General features: G+C 41.4%; 1 protein-coding gene across 2 annotated transcripts in view; it reads left to right on the top strand.

The window, feature by feature from the left end:
* LOC144784031 (GTPase IMAP family member 4-like) overlaps positions 1–19,131 on the top strand; it is a 250,762-nt gene that overhangs the window by 124,820 nt on the left and 106,811 nt on the right. For both annotated transcript variants that reach the window (XM_078662733.1, XM_078662734.1), the window contains exon 3: positions 9,953–10,032. In XM_078662733.1, the coding sequence (XP_078518859.1) occupies positions 9,982–10,032 (51 nt within the window). In that variant the 5' untranslated portion in view covers positions 9,953–9,981. The remainder of the gene's footprint in view (positions 1–9,952; positions 10,033–19,131) is intronic.

Below are 19,131 nucleotides of genomic sequence, written 5' to 3'. Positions count from 1 at the left end.
AATAAATTCAGTTTGATTTTATTAGACGCCGAAAAAGCGTTCGACCGGGTCGCATGGCAATTTTTATAGGCAGTATTATGACAGGCAGGCTTTAAGCAAAACTTTCTTTTAGCCATTCAAGTTTTATAAAGTGACTAAACTGCTAAGATATGTTTCATGGGTCTTGAGTCAGACTCGGTATATATAACACGGGGTACAAGACAGGGGTGTCCTTGCTCTCCTTTGTGGTTTTCATTATATAGTAACCCCTTTTTTAATGATGTTGGAGCAAAGTGCAGGAATAGAGCCGGTAATTTGCAAACAAGATCATTATCAAGTTTTTGCATATGCTGATGATGTGGCAGTGGTCACCGCTAACCGTATGGGGGCTAAATCCAAGATAGAACTTCTAGCATTAGAATTTGGAGCCTGATACAAGTTGAATGTGTCTAAAACACAAACATTGTGTTTAAACCAAGACAGCTTCAATGATCAAAGGGTCTTAAATGAGGTATCATACTTAGGGGTTATAATGAGGACATGTTTAAAATCATTGGATGAGGTCAATTGGGGCAATATTCTAACTTCGGTACGGAAGCAGTTAGACCAGTGTGAATGTTTACATCTGACACTTGTTGGACGGTGCAATGTTCTTACAATGTTAATTTTACCCAAAGTTTATATTTTTTTAGATCTGTTCTGCTAGAAATCTCTTGTGCCTAACTCGTTGCATTACAGTTGATATGTGATAGGTTTCTATGGGCACAAGGGAAATCCCGAAGAACAATGCACTATATGATTTTACCTCAGGAGAAAGGTGGATGGGCAGTGCCTGATTTTAGTTTATATTATCTGGTGTGTATGTTGCAACTTATGAATATTTTATAAACGGGGGTAGAACCGCTCGTATTGCCGAAGCTCCCTCAATATACCAAATGTTGTTGGGTAGCGATGCGAAAAATCGGCTGTTAGCCTGGAGCCTAACTACTACAAAAAAAACATGTTCAAGGTTTTAAATGCTGCCTATAAGGTGTGGAAAGTGGTGTGAAAATGCTACAGATTCGAGAGGGTCTCCCAGTATACCCCGTTTGCTGCCTCCACACTTTTGCCCCCTATATTTTGGGATAGGACCGTAGACAGATGGCGGACAAGAGATATTTAATGCATCGGGGACATACATGATAATGGGGGATTGATGTCCTTTGAGATGCTGGTCGAGAAATATCACCCCCCTAGAGCCGAATTTTTTTAATATTTACAAACCCGTGACTACCTATGTAAAAGCCAATGGAAGGTTGATCTAAATCATGTAGTTGAAGCTGTAAGGAGGGATGTACGCATTGGTTTGTTGTATAATATATTATTAGAGACTAAGGGTGGGGATTTAGATAGACATAATACAAAGTGGGACAACAGGCTTGGGTATCAAGGTAAACGGGTGGGATACTCTATTGAATTGGCGGGGAGGTTATTGATGTCTGCTAATGTCCGTGCACAGAACTGCAAGACCGTTTCTAACCTTTATTATACTCCAGCCAGGTTGTTAAAATGGGGTGGAGTTAATGACGGCAAGTGTTTTTGCTATGGAGTTGATGATGTGAAAATTGTACACATCTTCTTTTCGTGTGGACACATTAGTACAATTTGGGGGCACATAGAAACGTTTCTGGCGGAATTGGTTGGGGGTCCAATAAAACTAGCTGCAACTCATGTGTTGTTGGGGGTAGTGGAGGGAGATGGATGTGACCAGCTGGCATATAGATATCGATATTTGATCTTTGTGGCCACTGCTATAGCTAGGCTCTGTGTTGCCTCAATATGGCTTCATAAAGATGCCCCGACGTTTGAGCTATGGAGGGCAAGATTTGATACCATTTTTAACCTAGAACACAGCCTATATGCTCTAAAGGGGGATCGAAAGAGGAAATTAGGTATGGAAATTTGGGGGCTGGTGATCCTATGTGGATGAGTGATGTGTCATTTGGCAAATTAAGCATTCGCACTTTATGGAACTATGATATATTTTGTACGTTACACTTTGCACTTTTGTTCTGAAGCTATATTTGATGTATTTTGCACGCCTCACTTTGCACTTTAGAGCTGCAATAATATTGGATAAACTCTGAGTGACGAATATGCTAACCATTATGTCTATGTTTACCTAATTTCTGCTTTTATAGGATTATGTGGATGTTTTTTTGATACCATTGATTATATAACTGTAATGAACTAAATGTATTGTAACTTTAACTGTCATGGATTAATGAAAATATCTTTAAAAAAAATGAAAGATAACACTGTATTCCAGTTCTGAAACCTTAAACATCATATTCAAATATCCTGTACGGGCAATGTTATGTTAAATGAATTTATTGAGCGCAGCTAACACCATTAGGTTTCTTGGCGCTTTGTTGAGGGAGCGGGAAAGGGAACGTGGAGCAGAATCTGAGAATAGGACTCAGTGAAAAGAAGGGTTTATTGAGGGAGCGGGAATGGGAACGTGAAACAAAATCTAAGGATAGGACTCAGTGAAAAGGAAGGTTTTGAGGAGAGATCTGAACCCGGAGTATGATGGTGACAGCCTGAGAGGAAAGGGAAGAGAATTCCAGAAAGATGGAGCCAAAAATGAAAAGCTGAGGCCACCATGTTTCTTCCTCTTGAATCTGGGGACTGATAGCAGGGCCATCTGAGATGACCGAAGATTGCGAGAGGGGACGTACGGGTGGAGGAGAGAAGAGATAAAGTGTATGATAAGGTTGTCTAATACATTATCGATCCCTAAGACAGAAGAATGGAGGTAACACAGCATCTCTGTTTATTCACAGTGTTTTATTTCCCACAATATTTGTAATACAGTCCATATATAAAATATCTATCTCAGTCTCTCTGTCTTTGATATGTCTTTCTCTGATTTACTGGGAATATTCCTCCATATTCAAATGACATTTTGTAAATAGTAAAGAAAACAGTATCCTTAAGTTGAGCATATGGTGGGGATTAGTAGACACCTCACAGACCTACCCTCTAAACCTTCCTCACTACATTCTTCCTTGTCCTGAGAGAAAGACAAAGCAATAGTATTCTCAGGTGGATGACCTGCATGTTCTTACCCACTCCCCCTAAAAACAACCTCCTTTTACTACCTTGGAAATGACTTCTTAAAAGAAAAAAGAGGCAGTGGTAATGTCTGGTGTGCAGCCTGAATCCAGGCCTGGATCTGGATCAACACCAGTTGACCTTACTTGACCTTCCCTGGCACCGATCCTGGCGATGACGCCTCTGGTGTTGACCATCCCCCGGCTGACGAAGCCCACATCCTCACTCCCAATATGGACTCAGAACTGGACCAACGTCAGCCAATGTCAGATCTGATGCCGGGGGGTACTTTAGTTTCCGTGTTCATCCCAGGTGTTCCCTATCACCCTGAAGGTGGTAATGAAGACTGGGAGGGGCCACTGGACTTTTTGGAAGACCAGCTGGAAGAACTGGACTGGAGAGAGGAATTGGGTGATGCCAGTAGTATGGACACCTCCCCAGACAATGGCATGCTTTTTCCCCCTACCGTGGCTATAGAGGAGGGAGCTTCCTATGCTGTAGTGGTACATGAGGCAGCCGAGGCCTTGGGCCTGGCGATCCATACAGTGGCAGTCAGAACTAATCTCCTGACAGAGCTACACCAACCTGTGGAAACTTCCTCAGAACCCCTCTTGCCCTTCAACGAAGCCCTCACTGACGTCCTTCTGGGCACTTGGTCCAAGCCCAGCAAAGGGGCTCCTGTGGAATGGACGATTGCCCACTGCCACTGCCCCGCTTCGGGCTATCCCATTTTCCTTACCCAACACCCTTACTCCGAGAACTTGGGAGTCCAAGCTTCTCCTTCCAAGGGCACTTTTCCTTCTGCTCCTCCAGACAGGGAATCTAAGAAGCTTGGTCATCTTGGGAAGTGTATGTTCTCTTCCTTTAGCTTGGTACGGCGATCCGTGAAAAGCGTGTGCCTCTAGGCCCGATACTCCCATACAATCTGGGATATGGTTGCGCAAGTACTGCCTCAGTGCCCGGAGGAGACCCAGGCCATTCTCTTCTTAGCCATGGTAGATGGGAGGGACACAGCAAAATTCACGATTTGCTGTGGACTGGATACAATGACTCACTGGGCAGAATGATTGTCATCTCGGTAGCCCTTCGACGCTACGCCTGGTTAAGGACTGGCTTTTTGGGGGATGTTCAAGCAGCTCTGATGGACATGCCCTTAGATGGGTGTCGCCTTTTTGGTGACAAGGCAGACTCGGCGCTAGACGCTTTAAGGATTCTCGAGCTACGGCCAGATCCTTAGGCTTCGCGGTGTCCTCTCTGTCCACTACAGTCTGCCTTTCACCCCTTTTGTGGCTATGGAAGGGGCACTCCACCATGTCTGGCCCAGTCTAGTCACCAGTCAGCGCAAGCTGCCCAGCCTATGCGTGGCCGTGGATGTGGGACCCTGCAACCTCACGGGTCTGGGAGCTAGCGGACATGCCAGTCCACCCTTTCCCCCCTGCAGCAGCCTACAAACTCTCCTAGTCTGACCTTTCAGGCCCATCAGTGGCCAGTGGGTGGCAAGATTCGGCATAAGCTTTCCCCACTGGCAAACCATCATGTCAGACAGGTGAGTTTTGCAGACAATCTGAGGGGGCTACTCACTACAAGACTACCCCTCTCTCCATGCCACCATCTTTCAATCTAATGTCGGAGGATCATTTGGCGCTTCTCTGCCACCAAGTTTCAGCTCTCTTGGCCGAGGGAGCTATTGATAGGGTCCCTGGGCCAGAAGTAGGTTGTGGTTGCTATTCCTGCTACTTTCTGGTTCCCAAGAAGGAGAAAGACCTGCATCCTATCCTAGACCTCAGGGCTTTCAATCGCTTCCTCCATTTCCCTCTGCTTTCTCTTAAATGGTTGCCCTACGAAGCTTGAATTCAGTTAAAGATCGCCGTTCTAACGCACAAAGCCCTGCATTTCAAAACTTCCAGGTACCTAGCACAAAAACTTGAATTATACTGTGGTGGTAGAGCCTCAAGAAGTGCTAACACTTTTCTCTTGAAAACACTCATCCTTAGCAAAAAGAGAACTTGTCACCGAGCCTTCTCCGGCTCTGCCACAAAGATATGGAACTCTCTTCCACCAGAAGTACGCAGAATCTCCTCAACGACTGCTTTCAAATTGGAAGCTAAAAGATTCCTTAGGAATAAATTCTTACCTTAATTTGACTAGGCTCACTTGCTTGAAGTCATTTATCCCACAACCATTGTACCACCATTTTGACGCTTCCCTTCTTTACCACATGGTGTGCCCCCTTGTAACCCACTATATACCTGTTTATTGTATTACTCTCCTTGGCTCATTTGTCTTCTAATTATGCGTTTATTCCTGTTTTATATTCTTACTTGATGTCGATATTGCACTTATGTCTTTCATTCCATTCTTTTGTAAAGCGCTCTGATATCCTTCAGGATCTTGTTTGTGCTATATAAAACTTTATAAATAAAAGAAAATAAAACGTGAATTTCAAAATGCTCACATTTGCTCAGGCTCTGTCGGCCCTCGACCCTGGAGACTGAATGGAGGTGTTGGACTTGCAAGACGCCTACTTTCATATTCCCGTCCTGCCATCCCACTGACGCTACCTACGGTTCATGGTAGGTCACAAGCATTTTCAGTTCACCATGATCACCTTCGGCCTTACCAGCACCCCTCGAATGTCCAGAACGCCACTGCCAGACTAGTCCTAAACCTACAGTGCCACAGCCACATCAGATAATACCTACGGACCCTACACTGGCTCCCGTCGAGAAGAGAATCACCTTCAAGCTTCACACCCAAGTACACAAGGACCTACACAACATCACCCACCAACCTGAACCACTGCCTCACATTCCACGCTCCCCAGCATTCTCTCCGCTCGGTCCAGCTCTCCCTCGCAATGGTACCTAGGATCTAGAAAAGCAGAACAGGAGGGCGCTCCTTCTCCCTCCTCGTGGCCAAGGCATGGAACTCTACACCTCTGACAGACTGCATCGCTCCCTAAGTCCCTAAAAGACCTCAAGACCTGGCTCTTCGATGGAGCTCAGTGAACCTCCAGGATCTGTGGATCCCCCCTGCCCCCTTCCCCAGCGCCATGAGACCCATTCTGGGTGAGTAGCTTGTGCTTTATAAACCCCCTGATTGATTAATTGACTCTCAAAGGTGACAGGCTACAGTTAGGATTATTGTTATTTTTGAAACTTAGAAGTTCACTGAAAAAATGGAGGTTAGAAGGACATTATAATTAGGAAATATAATTTAAAAGAACATAGAAATTCACTGAATAAAAAACAAAGGTTACAGGGACGTTATAGTTAGCCTCATATTTCAATCATACAAAACCATAGACATTAAGCAGTTATAGTTAACTCAGGTAAGTATAACTTACACCCCTAAAATGCACTGCTTAAGAACTCACATCTTACATCACTCATGACATGCTCAGTGACATCACTGATGACATCATCAACTGAACAACTCACACACTCACTCACCCCCATAAATCTCTCATATACCTACTGACACAACCACTCACATACTAATTCAAAAACCCTTAGATGTATGCACCCGCCCAATCACTCATGCATAGAGACACTAACCTACTCATACAGATACTAACACATGTACTTGATCGTCTAAACTGTTACTACCATATACCTTTCCATAGAGCTTCTCTCACACTCACTTACTCATCCATACGGCTACTCACACAAACACTCACTCACCAAAACAGCCACTAACACACATACTCACTCACCCATACAACCATTCACACACCCACTGACTCACCCATACACCCACTAAGACACCCATTCATGCACCCATATAGCCACTCATGTACCCTTTAATTCACCCATACAGACACCCATGCATCTGCTCACGCACCCATACAGCCACTAATATACCCTCTCATTCACCATTTATTGGCACTCACACACCCACTCACTCACCCATACAGCTACTCATGCATCCTCTTATTTATCATTTACAGCCACTTACATATCTACTCACGGGCCCATACAGCCACTCACACAGCTACTCTCCCACTCAAACAGCCACTGACACACCCACTCACTCACCCATACAAAAACTTACACACCAACTCACTCATCTATATGGTCTCCAACATACCCACTCACTCATCCATACCCCACTTGCACATCCACTCATCACCCATGCAGGCACTCACATGGCAACTTACTCACCCAAACAGCTACTCACACCTACCTATTCCCCCATACAGGCACACACATACCCACTCACATGAATATGCACAGTTAAACAGACACTCATATAATCTATGTTTTAAAATAGAATCAAGCTGTAGTAGCACCCAAACTAAATTAATTTAACTTTTGTGGTACCCTAGTATATATGTTTAACACTCAGAATGTTTTAGAAAACACTCACAATCACTGCATCATGTCATCAGTGATATCATTTGGGATGTCATAGGCAATGTCATCAGTGATGTCACTGACCATTCAGTGAATTTATAAGGTTTTCTACATTCTAATTCTTAACTATAATGTTCCTCTAACCTTTGATTTTTCTCAGTGAAAACAATAAAGAGAAATTTAGGGACAATATAGTTAGGGTCAGATTTCACACACACAAAACCATAGAAATTCAGCAGTTATAGTTACCTAAGCTAACTATAACTTACGCCCCCATAATGAACTGCTTTTGATCTCACATATTACATAATTTGTGTAACCTTTGGCTTTTTTTTGTGAATCTCTAAGTTTTTTAAATTCTGTTTCCTAACTGTAACCTGTAACCTTTGAGAGTGTGTATGTAAGAGGCTGTATGGTTTGGTTAGTGAGTGTGTGAGTGGCTGATTGGGTCTGTGAGTGGGTGTGTGAATAGCTGTATGGGTGTGTGAGTGGATGTATGTGTGTACATGGGTGTATGAGTGGGTTTGTGGGTATGTGAGTAACTTTACAGGTCAGTGACTGAGTGTGTTAGTGGCTGTAAGGGTGTGCGAGTGGCTGCATGGGTTTTTGAATGAGGGTGTGAGTGGCTGTATGGGTTGGTGACTGGGTGTGTGAGTGGCGTTGTGGATGTATGAGTTGGTCCGTCAGTGCAAGCATGGATTTCTGAGCAGGTATGTGAGTGCTTGTGCAGCTCTATCAGTGGGTCTGTCAGTACCTGTGTGGTTCTGTCAGTGGGTGTGTGAGTGCATGTGTGGGTCTGTGAGTTAGTGTGTCATTGGTTGTGTGAGTCTGTGGGTGGGTATGTGAGTGCCTATGTTGGTATGTGAGTGGGTCTCTAAATGCATTCGTGGGTCTGTGAATGGGAGCGTGAGTACCTGTGTTGGTCTGTGAATGGGTCTGTCAGTGCTGCATGGGTATGTGAGAGTGTTTGTATGGGTCTGTGAGTGGGTGTGTGAGTGTCTGTGTGGGTGTGTGAGTGGATGTGTGAGTGGCTATGTAGGTCTGTGAGTAGGTGTGAGACTGTCTGTGTGGGTCTGTGAATGGGTGTGTGAGTAGCTGTGTGGGTCTGTGAATAGGTATAAGAGTCCCTGTGTGGGTCTGTGAGTGGGTGTTTGAGTAGCAGTGTGAGTCCATTAGTAGGTACAGGAGTGCCTGAGTGGGTCTGCGAATGGGTGTTTGAGTACCTGCAAGAGTCTGTGAGTAGGACTATGAGCAGGTGTGTGAGTGCCTTCATGGTTATGTGAGTGGATGTCTATGTTCCTGCATGGGTATTTGAGTGGCTATGTGTGTTCTCTGTGTGAGTCTGTGAATGCCTTAATGGGTATGTAATTGGCTGTGTCAATGTCTGGATTGGTCTAGGAGTGGGTGTGTGAATGCCTGTTTGGGTCTGTGAGTGCTTGATAGCTCATTGAGTGTGTAGGTTTGACTGCCTGCATAAATATTTGAGTGGGTGTGACTACCTGTGTGGGTCTGTAAAGTATGTGTATCTGAGTGGGCATAAAAAAAAAATTTCTCTTCAAAACGTGAATTTATTTTTTAATCCTGTGCGTATTTGGATGGGGTGCCCAACTGAGTTTCGCTGTAGATCAGGGATTCCAATAGTTGAAACATTTTTTTTCTCAATTTCATACCCAAATAGGTCCCTCTGACACTGCTCTAACACACCTATGGGGTCAGAGTACCTCTATCCTGATCCCTTAAATCACTTTTTGGGATAATTTTTGGGCTTTCGGATTGCTTCCTGATACTTAAAATGGCAGCCGCAATATCCTGATCAGGTTGTGGCCAGCCAATCACGGCATTGCTGGTGGCATGTGAATTTGCGTATCCACCTCTGGGGGAACTGATTTGGGTATGTGTCCCTAGCTATACAAATTAATTTTTTCTTTAAAATCTCTGCAACTATTGAATGGATTTACACCAAATCTCAAAAGGGCTCTTTCTGGACCAGTAGCTACTTCTCTGCCAAATTCAGTGTGATCACTTTTTTTACCCCCCTTTTTTCTCAGCCTCCACTTGAAAGATCACCCCAAAACATGCCATGCAGATCTAGACAAAGTGGAGCACATTGTTTGGAAACGTTTGTGAAGATTCATCAAACAGCACCAACGTTATAAGCAAACCCAAATAAGCTTTTCCTATGGAAACTAGGTCCTGACTGTAACTACCTACTGGTGACTGCTAATAGGTAATATATATACACATACATATATACACATACATACATATGAAATGAGCAAGGACGGAAAGCATGAGAACAAGTTAGAAGATTGTGTGAAGTGTTAGACACTATACGTGACATTTTACACTTTTGTGTTCCCTTTGAGTTAGGTGCCTATAACAGAACAGCAAGTGGCTAACTTCATTGATCAGAAGCATATGTTTTTAGAAGACTTGTGTCAGTGTACAGCCTCAAGTGTGCACAAATGCCTAGCATCTCTAAGAGTTAGTGCAAATAATGATTATTTTTTGGTTTGTTGCAGGAATATCAAAAGCCAACCTAAATTCAAGAATGGCCTCTAACGTTTCTTATGGTAACAGCAATGATGATGAGGATATTTACGTAAGTTTATTATCCATGCACTCCTTATGAACGGATTAAAAACACCTTTACATATTACAATACAGTTTAGTGGATGTTGTAATGAATGTTTTCTGAGCTAAATACTATCAGATTTGTCCAGTGACATTGTCCTTCCAATAAGACCCTGATAAATTGATTCATAAGAATTCTTAAGGTCTGCTTGACAGAGTTCGTACTGTGGGTCTTTATTAATCTGTGCTATCTTTGTACAGCATCTATTAAGAAGACCCAATTAAATGACCACAGACCAAGCTAGAATCTCTGAATCAAACTGGACGTCAAAGAAGAGTGTTCAGTTTGCAATTTCTATTGTTCAGATTTTGCTAATACAAGGCATGGGGAGGCCAAACCACTCCCATCTGGCCACATGCTGGAGTACTGTGGGAAATTGGGTTGTTGATTGAGGAGGTGTGTGATCCCTTATCAAGCAACATCCACAATCCTTGTCAGGCTGAATCACAGACGTCAAATATTACAAATAAAAAACATAAAAATAACAAATCTGAATCAGGTCTGGAGGTTTGGAGTGGGTTAGTGTTGTATTAGACCTTAGCCATTAGAGGTGGGGGCTTGAACAAATAAGACTGATAAAGAGACTAACATGATTAGCACGGATTGGTGTCAGTATAACGCGTTGTATTACAACGCATTCCGTTACAACGCAGATTTTACAACGCGGGATCCATTACAACGGATGTCATTACAATGCATGGCATTACATCGCAGATGCTATTACAACGCATGGCATTACATCGTAAGTATAGGTAAGTTGAATTTTTAGTTAAAAATGTTATTTAGTTTATTGTAAATAATTTTTTTAAAATAATTTAATTAAAAGACATTTAAAAATTGTCATTAATTTAATTTAATAAAATAATATCTATATAATAAATGTAAATATAATAAAAATTGTAATTAATTTAATTTAATTAAAAAAAGTAATTAGTTTAATGTACATATTTTTTATAATGAAATTAAATTAATAATATTAATTTATTTAATTTAATTAATTTAATAAAAAATGTTATTAATGTAAAATAATTAATTTAATTTATTAAATATATTTCAATTAATTTTAAAATGGTAAATATAATTTAATTATCCCTAAACCCAAACCCTGCCCTAAAACCTAAAAACACCCCTGTACCCCAAAACCCAAACCCTGCCCTAAAACCTAAAAACACCCCTGTACCCCAAAACCCAAACCCTGCCCTAAAACCTAAAAGCACCCCTGTACCCCAAAACCCAAACCCTGCCCTAAAACCTAAAAACACCCCTGTACCCCAAAACCCAAACCCTGCCCTAAAACCTAAAAACACCCCTGTATCCCTGTATTTTAGGGCAAACCCTGCCCTAAAACCTAAAAACACCCCTGTACCCCAAAACCCAAACCCTGCCCTAAAACCTAAAAACACCCCTGTACCCCAAAACCCAAACCCTGCCCTAAAACCTAAAAACACCCCTGTACCCCAAAACCCAAACCCTGCCCTAAAACCTAAAAACACCCCTGTACCCCAAAACCCAAACCCTACCCTAAAACCTAAAAACACCCCTGTACCCCAAAACCCAAACCCTGCCCTAAAACCTAAAAGCACCCCTGTACCCCAAAACCCAAACCCTGCCCTAAAACCTAAAAACACCCCTGTACCCCAAAACCCAAACCCTGCCCTAAAACCTAAAAACACCCCTGTATCCCAAAACCCAAACCCTGCCCTAAAACCTAAAAACACCCCTGTACCCCAAAACCCAAAACCTACCCTAAAACCTAAAAACACCCCTGTACCCCAAAACCCAAACCCTACCCTAAAACCTAAAACCTAAAAACACCCCTGTACCCCAAAACCCAAACCCTGCCCTAAAACCTATAAATACCCAAACACCCCAAAACATATACCTCAGTACCCCAAAACATATACTCCTATACTCATACTTATTAAAAAATCACTTAAATTAATATATTTAATTTATAATATTTAAAAACAAAAATAAATATTTTTTTTATAATTAATAATAATTAAATCAATTAAATAATATTAAATGAAATAAAAAAAAATTAAATACTTACCAATACTTACGATGTAATAGTATGCGTTGTAATTGCATCTGCGATGTAATGCCATGCATTGTAATGACATACGATGTAATGGATCCCGCGTTGTAAAATCTGCGTTGTAACGGAATGCTACGTAAAAGTTGCGTTGTAGGTGTAACATACCGATTAGCACTGCAGTCTCTTCCTTTTATGCTGAATGTCACTTTGTGTTTGGAGAAGCATCAGGGAGTAAACTAAAAGCTGGAAATGCACAATAGATGTCATGTGAGTCTTACTGTGACATTTGTGGAAGTCTGAGGTGAGGGGGTAGAAGAACTTGATGGGGAAGAGAGGAAGTGGCAGTAAATTGGGTTGTTGTTAATACATTAAATCAGTGGTAATTAAACTGTAGTTTGAGGACACCAGGGGGTCCACAGGGCCTATACAGGGGGTCTTTATGTGCTTTGCAAAATCAAATATTATAAAAATGAATACATCAAAATTAATAAAATAAATACAATAAAGAAGCAAAATTGAATTTTTAAAACATTTCTTTATAATAGTTGAGATATTTGAGCATTTGTTTAGTGTAAACTTGTTTTTTATTTGTATTAATTGTTTTGAGGTTGAAATTATAGAATGTGCTTAGGCCAGGAATCCCTGTCTTCTAATAATGTCTCAGAGGAGGTCCCTGGATTCCAGTAATGATACAATGAGGTTCCACAGAAGTCTTAAGGCTAAGAATTGCTGCATTAGATGATCTAAGGTTAGAAAAGCAAACATGATTTGTAGAGAGTTAGATAAGAAGAAGAGGAAGAGTTTAGAGGGTGAGATGAAGGGGTGAAACAAGAGGAGAGGTAGTTCTGAGGGTGAGTGGAAAGAAGTGGAAGGCTGAGATATGGGGAAGATGTAGAAGTTTAGGAATATATAGGAGGAGAAAAGTGTTAGAGACAGAAAGGTAGGGAGGATGTAGGGGAGATACAGGAGTGCAAGAGTGGAAGCGTGACAGAAGATAGTGAGAGGGTATTAGACTCTGAGAGATAGAAAAAAGAAGAAGACATGGAAGAGGGAGGAAGGGACAGGTTTTAGTGGGTGACAGTTGGGAAGAAGAAAAGAGTGTTAGAAAGGGAAAAGAGAAAGGGTGTCAGATGGTGAGAAGTAGAGACAAGACAGGATAGGAAAGGTAGGGCTAGGGCTAGGAGAGGCGGAAGCAGAGTGATCAAGAGTGTTGCACAGCTGTTGAGGTGTAGAGGAAAGGTAAGAGAGAAAAGAAGAATGATGTTAGTGGCTGAGACGCAGGTAGAGGTAACAGAGTAGAGACAGGGGCACCAAGGAAAAGTAGATGTGGAAAGGAAAGGGTGGTGTATATCAATTGGGGAACAGCATTCCGTTTTGTGAGAAGGATGGGAAAAGCTAGCTGGGGGTTGAGATAGTTCGGTCAAACAATTTCTTTGTGGTATTAAACATTTACGTACACATAACTCTTGAAAACACACAGAAGAACAAACAAAATATGTTATTCACGAAAAAGATAATCTTTTACTTTGCATTTTCACATTTTTCAGATTAGGTCAAAAATTACCACGACAAACAAGAAAAGGCTGTCAGATAATTAAATTGGTAAAACGGCGCATGTGACTGTGATTAAAGTGACATAGTGAGTGCGGTGAGAAAGTAACGAATTTTGTGTATTAAACACGAAGGTGACAAAATACTGTACATATATTTACAATCAAAACTTTTTGAAAACAAGCTCCAATTTCAAATTTGAAAAACAATGGCACTAGCTCCATAATTGAATTATATGGATTTGCTTGCTAACGAGCCTGTTAGAGCACGGATGGACAAACAACCATTGACGTTTCGACCCTGACAAACAGCATAAGTTAAGGATATATCACAGATGGATCTTCTTCAGGACAGTGTGGTGTGTTAGACAGCCTGCAGAAGAAATTCTGGGTGAGTGCATGTTTATATTGTAAGTGAAAACATGCCAATATATGGACTATATACGATCCACTCACTAGGTCTTCGGAAATTGAAGGAAGCAAATGGGGCAAGCCCATGGGGCTTGCAATTGCTAGGTCTGGGGTGTAATCCAACTGAACGTCAAGTGTAGACTGTATCAGTAATGATAGGGGAAGATGTTAATAGTGTCAACTGCTCCCTAGATGCACTTGAACAGAGGTGGATTGGCGGATCAAACATATCTGAAACGGAGATTGACCCAGTCATTCAGAGCATTTGTAATTAATTCAAGTAATTAATTCAATTAATGATTTGCAATCAGGACAGTAGTGGAGCATCAAATTGTAAAGGGCATCAGACTGTAAGAGGACGAAATACATCCTGAGTAAGCCGTTCTTAAAAAGATCAATGTTTAAAAAATAAAAAAATCTAAAAATCAAACAAATCGAACTCTGGACAAAAATGTAACTGGATATCCATTTGCGGTTTGAAGAAGCACTTTAGGAAGTGGCAATGAAAGCCATACGCTGCATCATTTTGACTCTACATTGAGATAAGAAAAGAAAAGAAGACCCCAATCTAAGTCCAGGAGTTAAAAAAAACATGGGAATGGAGCCAAGTAAATGTGCTCGCCTGCGCATACCTGATGAAATCTTGTCCGTCGGCAGGATTCGGTGATCGATGCTGACAACTGCGGAGACGCTTGTGATTAAATAGAGCGCTGCGTGATAGAACAGACGTGCACACTAGCGTGCCACAGCTCAAACCAGCAGAAAACGGGATTAGAATAGAAAAAAAGACTTCCCGGTTATAGGATGGGGATACAATCGAGATGTGGAATGTCATGGCCTGATTTTGATGTCCTAGAAGGATACGATTTCCAGTATTGCACAAAACCTTTACAATTGCAACGCGTGCAAGTGGCAACTGTATCTGAATTATTTAGCGTCCCTTAACGGCTGCATCTACGCATTGTTAGTGAATACAACCGCATATTGGAACTGCTTATGTGGACAATGTCAAGACATTATAAGGGTATACAATTGTACAAACAAATGAATAAAAACAGTGTCAAATGGTAGTTAATTTTTAAGATCAATTATGTGGATTAGACTCTCACGGCATGCCTTTGTGAACATACAGAAATCACATAAGTAACATGAGTAACATCAAATGAGACTGTTTAAAATGATTATACAAACAAGGATGGCATTTCATACATGAAGTATACTGACTGGTCTATTAAGGCTCATGTTTGCAAGGGTACCGAGATCACAAGTGTGGCCATTGGGGAATGCGTTACATGCCTCACAGGAATGTTTCTATGTAAGAGACAGGCTCTTGATAATGAACTGCAGGAACCTTTCTGTGTTGGGGACTGACTCATTTTGATGTAATATACCCCACTAGAGAAACTATGGTGTGCTGTGTAGATTTAGGCTGAAGCCTCTCTAACTTGTGAAACTAGGGGGAGAGCAATGTCATCTGGTCCTAAGTTGGCCCATCTGCTTGTGTGTCTCCTCAATTTTGTTTAAGCCAAGAGACACTGTGTTCAATAGGTGGATCCACTTACATTCCTTGAGATTGAGAGAAGCTATCAGGTCACCTCCTCTGGGATGCATTTATACTTTCTCGAGGACAGTCCATCTAAGGCTTTCAGGGTGATGTAAAGAATTGACAAAGTGGTCGACTAGGGGCACCCCTGGAGTGCAACATCTAAACCTGCTGATGTGTTGTAGGATTCTGCATTTTATCTTTTTTGTTGTTTGTCCCATGCATAGTTTATCTCAGGGACATTTGATGACATAAATCAAATTGGTGCTATTACAATTGGTGAAATGTACCATGGTGTATGTACGATTGTCACGTGAGAATCTGTTCCCTTCAATGGTAAGGGAGCAAGCCTTACAATGGCCGCATTTGTGGTGACCTATCACAGGGGGTAAGTTGAGTTGCGTTAGTAGGTCAGCTTGCTTGGGAGTGTCTAGATATGCACTGACTACAGAGTCTTTGATGTTTCTTACACATTTAAAGGCAAATAGTGGATCTTCTGTGATCCCAATTTCTGTTGCCACCAAATTCCAATATTTTTGATTATCCTCTGGATCTTGCAACTTCTGTCCTGGGAGTGAAAGGACTGGATTTTGCTTTCTCCATCCTACTTCCAACGTTCTACATTAGGTTGATTTGAGCTTGCCTCCATTTAAGAAGTCTCAGGGTCATCATATGCTTCAACTACCAGTACCTGGGCTCTCCTGCTGGGAGTCCTGACTTGCCAAATGGTGCCAAATTCAGTTCCTGGGCCCTTGGAAGTGAGAACTGGTGCTGGTAAGAAGAAACCAAAGCATTGACGCCGATTGACTATCAGAATCGGTACCTGTCTGCAACTTTGACACCATGCCGCTGCCTGCACCAGAGCCATGGTCCATGCTCAATGCAACAACTGTGCCTTGCACTACAGGCTCTGATGCCGCTGCAATTCCTCCAAAGCACCAGCGCACCGCACCATCTACGTCTGTGATGCACCTCTCTGATTCTGAAACAGCACTTGCGGCATTGTGATTCAGCGTCAAAGCTGCAGAATAGAAGCCTCACCGCTTGACCTTCGACACCTTATTGACATTGCACCACAGTAAGGAACTGAGATACTGCACCAACAACAGCCACATCACCTCCCCTGCGTGGCAGTAAGGAACTGAAGCCACACCTGCAACCGCTGCATCACCATTCCTGCATGACAGTAAGGTGCCGACATCACACCTGACTCTGAAACGCCTCACCTCCCCTGTGCCTTGCATCATCTTTTGTTTTCATGATATCTCCAAAGTAATGTACTGGGGTCTGCCAGACTCTCTAACCAGTCCTCGCTCCATCAAGATTGGACTGACTTTGTGTAGTTGTCTACGTCAACTGCGACCAAATAACATTTTTGGAGCTATTGGAATTCTAAGAGCTATACTTTCATTTAATCTAGCAAAATTGATATCTTGACTTGTTTATGTTGGATTTCTGTCATTTTGGTCTTGTTTTAGTCAGATAAGTATTGGCTATTTTCTAAACTGATGTGGAGTCCTTTTGTAGTGTTTTCCATGTGTTATTGTGTTTGTGTTTATACAAATACTTTGCACGTTGCCTCTGGGATAAGCCTGCCTGCTCGTGTCAAGCTACCAGGGGGGTGAGCAGGGGTTATCTTACCTGTGTGACTCCCTTACCCTGACTAGAGTGAGGGTTATTACTTGAACAGGGTGCAAACCACTGCCAACTATTGTATCATGAGGTATGCTGGGCCAGTGTTATGTAATGACTTGAAAGTGTGGCTAAGGAGTTTGAATTGGGCTTGTTTGTGTATTGGGAGCCAGTGGAGCTCCTTTAGGTGTGGTGTGATGTGAGGGGAATGTGGAAGGTTGAAATAGATTATGGTTAGCAAGTTCTGAATGATTTGTATCCTTCTAGTAAGTTTTTTTATTGATTGCAGCAAAGAGGGTGTTCTGGTGGTACAGCTTGCCTGTGACAAGGCCATGCTTGGCTGTTTTCTGGTGTGGGAGCACAAACTCTAATTTTATACTAAACCAGAATATTTTGATCACCCCAAAATAAACCTTTGATGGTTCAGCTACAGCACCCTTGATTTAGTGATAAGTGTCACCACTCCCCATATTATCAGGCCTAATACAATTAGTAATGTAAATGAAATATTTACTCCAATCACTCAATAACTGTGTTATAGATCAATAAAACATGTAAGAGTTTCATTACAAAAATGTTAAAATAGGCAATACAGACAAAATCCATTAATGCCAAGAAGGCTCAGATACGGAGTGCAAAGTCAGAAATTAGTCATTATTCTAGGTCCCAATAGGTCACAAAATTCACAAATGCAACAGGCAGCATTCCCAGATGCAAAATAAATGGAGAGAGTTCTGTGAGGAAAATAAAATGCCTCTGCCCCTCCCTCACAACTAGGGTTTTTTATACATGTTTTACACATATGCATTGTGCAAAACTGCAGATTCAGCATGGCATGACTAACACTACCACACATTGGACAATTCAAAATCAAGATCACTGTTAAATGTCTTATAACACTAACCTATTTCTAAGGTACAGGAAATCTTCCATTAGCTTCCACAGCAACAGCAGTCAGGAAATGAAAAACACAATATGAAACAAAACAAACAAAGCCTTATACACTAATGTGCTGAAAATCCTGCATCCAAACTTCCTGAAGAAGTGTCCTTCAGAAAGATACATCAAGAACATGATGAAAAATGTCATTCACAATTCATAGTCTCTAAGGAAAATAACTAATTGTGTCATAGTTTGCTGTGCTCCACAAAAACTGTGAGTGGTGAAACTAGTAGAGGGATATTGATTTGAAGGGGGACTGAGCATAAGCCGGATCAACAAAAAACTAGAAACTGCATCCATCTTAATAAAATGTGTGGCTACAAAAATGTGGCATAATTAAACTATGTTAATAATTACACTTTTAAACATTATAACTAAATTGTTTCAGGTACAAAATCATTAATTAAACTGGTACGACTATATTCATCACTAAAATTATTGGCATGCACAAATTATTTGTCCCCTGAAATTGCACATAAAAGAAAATTGCAAACCCCCCCCCTGGTTATTTTAAAATAATAATTTAAAAAACCCATTAATAAACTTTATTGATCAAACATTACATGGCTTTACCTTCATCGGTTGTCTGCATGCATTTTTGTCCACCATCTTTAACTGGTTTGTAGACATGATCCTTAAAATTCTTCATTTCCGTTTTATCAGTCTTTTCCTTTTCTGCAATGAATTTTGGCCTTTCTCTTTATTTTAATATCTACTAATCATACATTGAAAAAATAAACAGAACAACTGTATAAATCATTATGATAATAACAGGAGTTAGTATTGTCTGAAGAATATCACCACTTATACTACCTAACTACTCACCAACGTTACCAAAACTCCTCCCTAATACTCTAAACCATGAGCCTACAGCTTCACATATGCCATGTTAGCCACATTAGTAATAAAATCCAACTATTATCTGGACACAATGTGCAATACCTCTTTGA

The sequence above is a fragment of the Lissotriton helveticus genome, chromosome 10 (genome assembly GCF_964261635.1).
Source record: "Lissotriton helveticus chromosome 10, aLisHel1.1, whole genome shotgun sequence".
Taxonomy (NCBI): Eukaryota; Metazoa; Chordata; class Amphibia; order Caudata; family Salamandridae; genus Lissotriton; species Lissotriton helveticus.
This window is presented reverse-complemented; position numbering and strand designations above follow the sequence as displayed.